This window comes from Rattus rattus, chromosome 17 (assembly GCF_011064425.1).
Source record: "Rattus rattus isolate New Zealand chromosome 17, Rrattus_CSIRO_v1, whole genome shotgun sequence".
Lineage (NCBI taxonomy): Eukaryota > Metazoa > Chordata > Mammalia > Rodentia > Muridae > Rattus > Rattus rattus.
Genome location: NC_046170.1, coordinates 22,387,703 through 22,399,383, shown reverse-complemented (window position 1 = coordinate 22,399,383; position 11,681 = coordinate 22,387,703). Strand labels below are relative to the sequence as shown.

At 44.0% G+C, this 11,681-nt stretch overlaps 1 protein-coding gene across 1 annotated transcript in view; it reads right to left on the bottom strand.

The window, feature by feature from the left end:
• Ednra (endothelin receptor type A) overlaps positions 1–10,354 on the bottom strand; it is a 53,814-nt gene extending 43,460 nt beyond the window's left edge. Inside the window, exons 1-3 of the mRNA XM_032888147.1 lie at positions 9,883–10,354; positions 7,864–7,869; positions 6,434–6,606 (exon numbers count right to left, since the gene is read on the bottom strand). Of these exons, the coding sequence (XP_032744038.1) occupies positions 6,434–6,606; positions 7,864–7,869; positions 9,883–10,302 (599 nt within the window). The 5' untranslated portion in view covers positions 10,303–10,354. The remainder of the gene's footprint in view (positions 1–6,433; positions 6,607–7,863; positions 7,870–9,882) is intronic.
• Between the last annotated feature and the right edge of the window lie 1,327 nt (positions 10,355–11,681).

Genomic DNA, 11,681 nt, shown 5'->3' with positions numbered 1-11,681 from the left:
TAAATTATCACTCTGTCATCTCATATGTACATTTATTCTTATAGAATCCACTTAGATGGAGTTTTGCAATGTGCATGTCTTCACAATGCCAGAAATGTAACTCATTCTCTACTCTCCAAAAAGCAAATGGAATGTTTCGTGAATGTTGATTTTAATATTCTAAATCACTTGCAGGCTTAATATATTTATCTAAGTCACCTCACAAATACGTTTAACTAAACATAAGTTTATATAAGCTTATTGTACAGAAATTTTGGAAAGACCCTTGGACTGATTATATATGTAAACCCAAAGAGAGAGGAAATTATGTAGCATAATTCCTGAGCAATAGGAAAAGAACTCTTCACCTCCAGAGGCAAAGGGATGGGGTCTGCCTTGTCAGAGTGGGCTGTCCTGCTTCTCACAAGGTTTTCTCAGATTTATGAGCCCCAAGATATGGGGTTGATTTGCAGGAGTGCAGAGAAGACTTAGAAAGTCAAGAAATTTAGTAAGAAAGTCTGTTTTTAGGTCTGGGAGAAAAACTGTTTAATTGTATGTATGTATGTATGTATATATGTATGTATGTATGTATGTATGTATGTATGTATTATTTGCCTGGAGGAACTCACAGGCAAGCACATATCTTGGCAAGCATACTGTGGACATGTGTTAAATGTTCCCACAGGGTTAATGGAGGATGTGGGAGCCCGCAGGGAAGGGGGCAGGAAACCTAGTCTGGGTCATGAAGAGCAGCTGTACAAGGAGATGCTTAAGCTCCGTCCTGAAACAGTGGGATAAGCCCAGAAGAGGCACGAGGGGACATTATTTGAAATGGATTGACCACCTTGAGATCTTGGGTAGGTCAGGTAGTTGAAGTAGATAGAAGCCTGAGAGGGAGAGGGAGAGGGAAAGAGGGAGAGGAGGAGGGACTGGGGAGAGGGGAGAGGGAAGAGGGGGGGAAGAGGGGAGAAGCTGGACTGGAGACAGGTATGGCTGGGATATTGTACACCAGCAAGGGACAGAGATCTTGACCAAAGGAAATGGTTTTCCCTGTTACAAATAGAGACAGCTTCTGCAGCTGATTTCACGGTTTATAACATGACCACTGGAATACATGGAAATAACTGCTTCTATTTGCAGGAAGATGAAGTGAAAGGGAAACATGAACACAACATAGGGAATTTAACTTTGAAAATGTGCAGACCACAGGTACCTAGTCTATAAATGAAGAATCCTTTGGTGAAATTGTCATCATCATCATCACCACTATCACCATCACCATTATCATCACCACCATCACCATCATCATCACCATCACTATCATCACCACCATCATCACCCACCACCACCATCACCTACCATCATCATCATCACCATCCATCACCATCATCATCACCACCATTTCCACCACCATCATCACCACCACTATCATCATCACCACCACCACCATCATCATTACCACCATCACCACCATCACCATCACCATCATCACCACCATCATCACCATCTTCACCATCATCATCACCATCTCATCATCATCACCACCATCACCATCATCATCACCATCTTCATCACCACCACTACCACCATCACCATCATCATCACCATCTTCATCATCACCATCATCATCATCATCATCATCATCACCACCATCTCCACCAGCATCACTATTATCTTTCCAAAGTCACCATCATCATCTGAAGGTCTCAGAGAAATCTGTTTAGAAGGTAATTTCAACTGTCAAGGCTCACATCAATTCAGAACAAGCATTAATGAACACCTATGTTTGAGGCAGCTGATGTATATGTCATGACAACTTATTCTGATACCCAAGCTGTCTCGATGATTGACTGTACTGGGAAAGGACATTTGGACCCTGGGTCCCAGAGCACAAGATGCCAGGGACTGGGTGAATCTGGAGAGCAGCTGGCTTTGGGTCAGAGCCTCTTGTTCTCATCCTCCTCATACCCTCTGCCAGAGATGCCCTGGGCTTCTTATCACAATCCCTCTCGCTATTTCAAACAGAAACTGTGTTTGCTCACTGCTGGCTGATGCTTTCTGTAAGGGGTGGTTCACTGAGTACCACAGAATCAGTACTCGCCAGAGTTACTGTATTCTGTCCCTGAGATTCTCACACATCTACTTCTGCTCTGGGCTAAATGGGGGATCTTCATCTTCCGTACTATCTGAAGAGTACACCCAGTTTCAGCCTGTTGCTACTGGAGGACCCGTGCCACCAAGCTCATCTCTGACTCTTCTCAACCGTAGCTCTCATCGATTTCACCCAGTTTCTCTCACACATATGTTTCCTCTCATTTGTGCTTCTGCTTGAAAGGCAAGGCGCAGTGGCTTCTGGGAACATCTGCGTGAACATCTGGGTAAATTATTATCCAGAAACTGCACACTGCCAAGCTTTAGCCCACCCACAAACCTCACTTTTGAGGTTTTTACTTTATTTCAAATAATAACTTATATCCTGACAGGCTATACTACCTGATGTAAATATAATCTCAGATGTAATTAAAGAATAAAAATCATTACATTCCGTGTTTCTAAGATGCAAATGCTTTGTGAACACTCTGAGTGTACTTGGCCAAATTTTATTTCCTGAAATTGGAATATTAGACCATGTATTTTTCTGACAAACTGAATCCATGTCCAGGGTCCCCAGTGTGGCTGTGAGCCCGTGCAGGCAGAGGAGCAGCTGAGCTCTCTCCCGAGATTCATTAGTCTGCTCTTCAATTATGATATTATCTGATTTTTGAGCAACTAAAAATTAGAGTTGTCCTTTGATGAAGTTGGTCATAGCTGTCCCTCAGCGCTGCCACTTGCAAGGCCCACATGTGTCTGGAAACCCGGAGGGTGCCTGGCGCTCGTCTGCTTTCTGTGTTCCATCTGCTCGAGTTTGTTAGCTTTTGTGATTTTTCTCTTGTCACTCACGGGTGCATGTGTGCAAGCAAGGTCTGGGGCCATTCATTTCTCTCCACGTCTTTAATTTATTTCTTCCTGATGCCACATGTCCACCCCAGACTGAACCCGGCTTTTCATTTAAGATCTTTAAATGTCTTGACAGAAACTATTTGGGGTCAGGTTCACTGATATATATGTATATGTATATATATGTATGTATGTGCACATACGTGTGCATGTGAAACATATATTATGATATATGATATATATATATATATATATATATATCTGAGCTCACTAAGGTTGGATATCCTTTATGATCTCTCTCTCTCTCTCTCTCTCTCTCTCTCTCTCTCTCTCTCTCTCTCTGCACATGCATGTTAATAAGCAGGGAATGTATGGTCAGTCAGAGTCCGGGGGGCCTTGACAGCTGAACATGGGGTTCAGTAGCACAAATGTGAATTCACTGTCTTACTGAAGAAGTGATGTAGAGCAAAGCCCAGGCGATACTGCGGGAGGAACTCTGGAAAGAGTGAGAACACTTAGGAAGTTTAAGCTCCAGCGTGCAGCGGCCTCTTCCATGTCCACAGACCATGTGAAGCCACCAAGGCCACACATGGCCAGCACAGAGGGAAGCAGCTCGGCATGTGGGGCTATGGGGGGCTTGCTGGGACACATGTGGCACTTGCTGGGACACTCCTGTACAATCCCGAAGGGAGACCAGAGAGGCACCACGGCAACAGACAGCAACCACGTAGCCTCTCTTTCTTCCTCCACATCGCTCCAGCTGACTCAGCTGAGGCTGACTTAGCTCACAGGACGTCATTACACAGCCTCCGGACTACCCACTTGTGTGTATCTGGACTCTGCCCAAAACACCTTAGGGCGGGTACATAACCGACTCGGTTGACAGTAACTGAGGAGGATGGACTTAAGATACTGTGTTCATGGGCACTGGAAAAATTTCCTGAACAAAACACCCATGGCTTATGCTCTACGATCCAGAATCGACAAATGGGATCTCATAAAACTGCAAAAAGCTTCTGTAAGGCAAAGGACACTGTGGTTAGGACAAAACGGCAACCAACAGATTGGGAAAAGATCTTTACCAATCCTACAACAGATAGAGGGCTTATATCCAAAATATACAAAGAACTCAAGAAGTTAGACCGCAGAGGGAGACAAATAACCCTATTAAAAAATGGGGTTCAGAGCTAAACAAAGAATTCACGGCTGAGGAATACCGAATGGCCGAGAAACACCTAAAGAAATGTTCAACATCGTTAGTCATAAGGGAAATGCAAATCAAAACAACCCTGAGATTTCACCTCACACCAGTGAGAATGGCTAAGATCAAAAACTCAGGTGACAGCAAATGCTGGCGAGGATGTGGAGAAAGGGGAACACTCCTCCATTGTTGGTGGGGTTGCAGACTGCTACAACCATTCTGGAAATCAGTCTGGAGGTTCCTCAGAAAATTGGACATTGAACTGCCTGAGGAGCCAGCTATACCTCTCCTGGGCATATACCCAAAAGATGCCCCAACATATAAAAAAGACACGTGCTCCACTATGTTCATCGCAGCCTTATTTATAATAGCCAGAAGCTGGAAAGAACCCAGATGCCCTTCAATAGAGGAATGGATACAGAAAATGTGGTACATCTACACAATGGAATATTACTCAGCTATCAAAAACAATGACTTTATGAAATTCGTAGGCAAATGGTTGGAACTGGAAAATATCATCCTGAGTGAGCTAACCCAATCACAGAAAGACATACATGGTATGTACTCATTGATAAGTGGCTATTAGCCCAAATGCTTGAATTACCCTAGATGCCTAGAACAAATGAAACTCAAGACAGATGATCAAACTGTGAATGCATATCGCTCCTGAGAGACACAGCCAGAATACAGCAAATACAGAGGCGTATGCCAGCAGGAAACCACTGAACTGAGAACAGGACCCCCGTTGAAGGAATCAGAGAAAGAACTGGAAGAGCTTGAAGGAGCTCGAGACCCCATATGTACAGCTGCCAACCAAACAGAGCTTCCAGGGACTAAGCCACTACCCAAAGACTATACATGGACTGACCCTGGACTCTGACCTCATAGGTAGCAATGAATATCCTAGTAAGAGCACCAGTGGAAGGGGAAGCCCTGGGTCCTGCTAAGACTGAACCCCCAGTGAACTAGACTGTTGGGGAGAGGGAAGCAAGGGGGGGAGGGTTGGGAGGGGAACACCCATAAGGAAGGGGAAGGGGGAGGGGGATGTTTGCCCGGAAACCGGGAAAGGGAATAACACTCGAAATGTATATAAGAAATACTCAAGTTAATAATAATAAAAAAAAATTATGTTGATGCTAAAAAAAAAAAAAAAAAGATACTGTGTTCAGACAGTACTTGTAGATAGAGGGCCTAGTTCACGGATGAATTCCTCACAGAAAACCTATGATCTCCTTTCAACTAAGACTCGACTGAAGGGAACCAACCTATTTACAACCCATTTATTCTCAGTACCAAGTAAGACCAAACAGTAGTCAAGTGCTACTAAGGACAGTGTTTGCAGGTATATTTTGACGGAAACAAAGTATTTTTTTTAAAGATGTATTTGTGAATTTTTACATGTATGTGTTTGTGCGCCGGAGTGAATTTAGGTACACCATGTGTATGCAGGAACCGGCAGAGGTCAGAAGCAGGGGCTGGACCCCTGGATGGAGCTGCAGGCTGTGAACTGCTACGTCAGTGCTGCAGAACAAACTCAGGTCCTCTTAAGTGCTATAACCACTGAGCCATCTTTCCAGCCCAAGAACTAGACAGTCTTCATTCAAGTGATAGCCTTCAATTAAGGATTGGTGCCTCAAAGCAGGCTGTGATCTTAGCTATATCAGATTTCTGCAGAAGAAACTTTCTGGTGCAGCACAAGCGGGATGTTGGATTAAAAGTCATAAGAACAAAACATAACATATTTATCAAAGAAGACTTACACAAGGTTCTTTCTTCCTGGAAGGCAGTTACTGTGGCCTCTCACTCTTGTGTGTGGGGTCTGTGAGGCAGCTGGGCCTTGACTGGATGGTAGGGCAGGTGCAGCAGACTTTGAGGGACATGGGTTTGCAGCACGTGTTTCCTGGAGGAAGACACGTTGATTACCCCATATGTGCACGGTCCCTACCTTAAAAACATATAGTGAAACTGAACTTCTAAGAGTATATGACTCACTTTTAAGTGATGGAAAGCATTTAAAGAATCCTACAACTTAAATAAATTTATTAAATAAATAGATTTTAATTAAATAAATGAAACGTGGTTGTTGGGTCAAAAATATATCTGATGTAACTGCTAAACAGAATAGTGTATGTGTGTGCATATGTGTGTTTGAGTGTGACTGTGTGTGTGAGAGTGTGTGTGTGTGTGTGTGTGTGTGTGTGTGAGATATGCATATATGAGTGTACATAGGTGAGCTTGCCCATAACAGGTACAAGGGAAGATCAAAGGTTGTTATGTCGTCTTCCTCAGTTGAATATCTAATCCTTTTTCTTTTACTGAACTTCACAGGTTTTTGGGGGGTTGACTGACTGACCACTGAGTGCCCAGGATCCACCCATCTCTACCTCACAGAGATTATAGACATATACCGCCATGCCTGGCTTCTTGCTCATGTGCTGGGATGTGAACACAGGTCCGGGCACTTTGTCTACAGAGCCATATCCCCAGCCCTGAAAAATTCATCTATTAAAGAGACTGGCAGGTCTGTCAGGGATTCTTCTCCCAATATCATTCTTCGGTAGTGAGTGATGAAGAGTTCAGGGATCCAACCTCAGTGATATCTGTACGCTGCTTTCTTGGCTACGTAAACACGATTGAGCGAGACAGACAGTGCTGACCTAGTGAACTAGATGTGGCTACAGGCATCCAGCTCTGATATGGGAGAAAACTGAATGCCTTGGGATCTTGAGGCAGCATGGGGAAGGGCAGCAGGGGCCTGGCCTCACAAAGTCTGGCAGGATTTCTCCTGACTAGCCTGGGTAGAGTTTCAGAGGAGCAGCCAGAGGTCATGTATTCTGACCTAAGGCAGAATGTGCCTGTGTGGCAGGCAAACAGGGAGATGACTCTTCTCTGCTGTGGCCTCGGAGCTCAGAAAGATGCTGCTTCCTCTCCTCTAGAGAGGACGGAGACAATTACTTAATACTTAAATAGTTTAAAAGGTTTGATTTCTAAAACTCATATTGGTCCAGTGGCTCACATGACATTTAAAACCAGGAAGTGAACTACTATAGTGATGTGATATAAAAGTACCATGATTGAATGTCCACATCACTTTGGATTATAACAAGTTAAATCACTCATGAGAGTCTCCAAAGTGAAGTACTACGGACTTGGGCCACCATGTATGGAAGTCTGTCCGACATCCTATGTGTTCAGTCTGTGTGAAAGCACCCTAAATTATATTTGGATTTCCACAATACTCAGAAGGCTCTCAGCTAACATGACTCAACCATGGAGTAGAAATAAAACTTACAGTGATGATCAGCAGGAGTGACTCAAAGATAACCAGCCCCCTCATCTCTCCCACACCATCCCCCTCACTCCCATCCCTACTCCCACCCCTACCCCATCTCACCTCACTCCTCTCACCTCCCCCCACCCCTACCCCATCCCCCTCACTCCCATTCCTACCCCCAGCCCCCTTGTTCCCACCCCCACCCCATCCCCCCTCACTCCCACCCCACCCCATCCACCTCACTCCCCCCATCCCATCCCCTTGTTCCCAGCCCACCTCACCCCTCACTCCCCTCCCACTCCATCCTCCTCGACCCTCACCCCTCTCTCTCCCCAGCAGCTGTACCTATTGGTTTGACAAGAAACTGCTTGGCACAGCCTGAATGTACAGAGGATGCTTCAGTTGAACAGAGGCAGGGAGTTTGTTCAGAGATGGTCAGTTATTCCCTTGAACAAAGATGAGCCCAGTTAACCAGTGCCTAAGCGAGGATAATCAAGAATTAATAATAATAACCAATTGAAACTAAAGAGTCATATTTGACCAAAAGCCATAAAAACCACTCATGATAACTCATAAATGGAAAATTAAGGACTTTTTAAGAGAAAAAAGTGAAATTTAAAGAGTATGCTAAACATTTTAAATTAATTAAGCATTTCCAACTCTGCTTCATAGTTTGGTTCCAAAATTCTGTTTTTATGTTTGAACTGAAATCCTGTGCATTCATACTTATTCTAAGGAAAGACATACTGTGTTGTCTTTTGATAACTCATTGTCTACTTTCTCTAGCTTTCCAAAAGGTGTATGGTATGATTTCAAAAGATTTTTTAACATTCAAAAAATTATCAGCCATGTGTGGTGGTGCATGCCTTTAATCCCATCACTCAGGAGGCAGAGGCAAGATGATTTCTGTGAGTTCAAAGCCAGCCCTGTCTACATAGGGAGCTCCAGGAGAACCAGAACTACATAGAGAGACAAAAAACAAAACAACAAAACTCATTACTCTCATCTTAGTGCTAGAACGTTGGTGCCTATGACAGCTTCATGTGATTTCACTATGATTTAAGTATATCTGCTAGAAACAGGGGCGGCTACTCCAGGCTACTCTGCGTCTCATAATTTAATTGGCAAAAAGTTGTTTAAAGTAGTATTTCAGAATGGTGTTAGTTACAACAGAGGTTCTCAACCTTCCTAACACTGCGACCCTTTAATTCTTACGTTGTGCTGACTCCAACCATAACATTATTTTGTTGCTACTTCATATATATACATATATATATGTATACATATATATGGCTTTGCTACTCCAATGAATTGTAACGGAAGCATCTGATATGCAGGATATATGATGTGAGACCCCAAGACCCGTAGATCGAGAACTACTGACCTAGAATAATTTGTTCCTGTGGCAAAGGAGGAGGAAAAGAAAGAGGGAGAGGAAGAGAAAGAAAAGGATGGGGAGGAGGAGGGGGAGGAGCCTGACTTCAGGCTAGAGGAGGTAGGGGGAAGAAAAGGAAGGGGAGGAAGGAGAGAAAAAGGAGGGAGAGGGAACGGGGAGGAGAAAGAGGGGGGAGAGGAGAAAAGAGGAGGAGGAGCAGAGAGAGCAGGAGGGAGGAGGAGGTAGAGGGAGGGGGGAGGAGAGAAACCTGAAAAAAGCAATTTCAGGTTTAGGATGAAGACATTTCTTAAAATGTGGCACACAGATGCCAATTTTGTTTGACTTTTACTGTACTTAAATTTTTTTGTACAGGGATTTCCCCCTTCACAACGACTACAGCGAATATGGAATATTTTGTTCCCATTGGATTTGGTTTATTTTGTTTAAAAGAGTCTCTAAGGCAATCCCAGCATTTCAACACTTGTCTTTTCCCACGAAAACACCAACTTTTCTTCATTGTCTTTGGGGCCCTATGGCTTAGCTCGGGGCTGGGCCCACATTACAGCTTGAAGAGGGAAGGGGTTATCAGACCTATTTTGAATGGTTTTGGTTAGTGTTTCGGTCCTGGCCTGCTGTATATGGATTTTGTTATCTCCAAGTCACCCACACTGAGGGAAGCCAGCAAGCCCTTGTGCTTCAATCATTCGCCCAGAGACTCAGACTGAAACAGCAGCTTTCAGTTCTGCTGTGGAGATCTTCTTTGAACAGCAGCTCATGGGAAGCTAACTGAAATTGTGTGCGTATTACCTTACATTCTTTGAGAGCTTTGTACATCTCATCCTAAAAACTGCATCTCAAACAATTTTCAGTCATGCGTTGCCCCAAGCCTTCCCACAGAGCCTGCAAGCTGAGCGCTGGCCTGGGAACCTACTTTTCAGGCCATCCCGAAATACTGGGATCATCCTTGAAATACTGTTCCATTAACAGCCAAATTGGAAAATAGTCTAATACACAACAGTAAAACTCTTAAACCGTCAATGAGCTGAAAGACAGCAGAAGTAAACCTCCCAGTCAGAGCACAGCGGAGCGTCAGACAAGCCCTCAGGAGTTTCCTACCTTAAACACATTGATGGGGAGATCAATGACCACGTAGATAAGGTCTCCAAGGGCCAGGCTGGCTATGAGCGCATTGGGGCCGTTCCTCATACACTTGTTTTGGTAAATGATTCTTAGGAGAGTGGCGTTCCCCACCATTCCCACGATGAAAATGGTACAGGATATCACAGTGTTGATATATTTGAAAGCCGTAGTGATTTTTGTCTGCTGTGGGCAATAGCCATGCATTGAGCCGTTGCTAGGCAGGGCCAAATTAGGGGGTCGAAGGGTGGTGCCCAGAAAGTTGAACTCTGTCCCTGGAAAAGGGGTGAAGTCCTCCACGTGGCTGCTTAGATTAGCACTGTATCTCTCAGCATTGTCAGCGATTGCGCCTCCCACCAGGGCCAGCCAAAAGGATGCCAGGAAGCAAAGGGCACCCATCTTAATGTGGATCTGAAGAAACGTCCTATTATGTTGGTCTCACGCCTTTCCTTCCCCTGGAAGAAAAAAAGTAGGAAAATTATTATTATTTTTTGCTACAAAATCTAGCTGTCCCAAAAGATTGTAGTTAATGAATGTTTACTGATTTAATGAAAATATAGGCCAATCAGATCAAAATAGAAAAGGCCAAAAATCTATTGTAGCAAGAAATCTCCCAGCCCTGGCTGTATCCACAGCTGTATCTGTATAGACCATAATTGAATAAAGATATTTCAGCTTTCTTTAAAAATAGCAGCCTTTTTCCCCTCTTTATTCAGGCTAATGAGAGCCCAAATCTTTCAGACACGAGACAGAAAACTTTGTGGTAAAAGAAGAAGCATTGCTTCAGAGTGAGGCACAAAATACAAGAATCTAATTCTAAAAATTCAGCATCCCCCAGTGGATGCTGGGTTCCACATGGCAGGAACGGGACAGCCATGCTGTCTAAAGCGTTAAAGGGTTCATTTAAAGCCATATGTCCGCTTAGTACCATAACGACATCTAACATTCCAAGTTCTAACTAGATGTGAAATAACCGAAAGCCTGCAGGAGTGGCACTTGCTTTGCTAGGCGTACTCACACTTGCTCCATCCCCAGAACCACAGAGAAAAGAAAAGATCACTGATCACTGTTGAAGAGAAGAGATTTAGTTTGAAACCCTTGATGACCAATCTGCAAAATCCACATATTTTAAAGCCCCCACTTCTATCCATCAGAAACCACCATGATACTTGTCAATGGTGTCCTGTGCATGACAGGTTTTCCCAGGCTGTCACACTTTTTGGTTCGCCAAAGGCTATCTGACTTCTTAGTATCTTGCAAGCATCCTATCTAGCTAGGATAGGACAGGCACTGGGCCAAAATACACCATGTCCTACTGCTGACTAGTGTAATGATACCAACCAACCATCCACAGGTCCTTCAGGAGGACAGGAAGCTGAGAGGAAGGCCCAGTAGCTCATGAAGGTCAATGGTGGAGACGAATCCACAACTCTAAGGCAGCTTGATCTGACTCCAGACCTGAGCTTTAACCACTAAACTGTCCTGCCTCTCTCATTTCTGTGCTTTATTTGCACCAACAACACGCTGAAGATGTCTCCAGAATTTAGAGGAGGCAGGAGACTGGGAGGGGCGTTCAGGTACTATCAAAGACTACTTGGCATTCACAGGTTTTATCACTTGCGAAGGGCCAGTGTCCCTGGTGCACAGCAAATCTAGATTTCTCCTCTTATACTTAGGTAACTTCATTCATGGACAGTGGTCTGTGTGTCTATGGCGCATATATATATATATATATATATATATACCTAATCCTACATTTTAAGATTCATGTGTTTGAG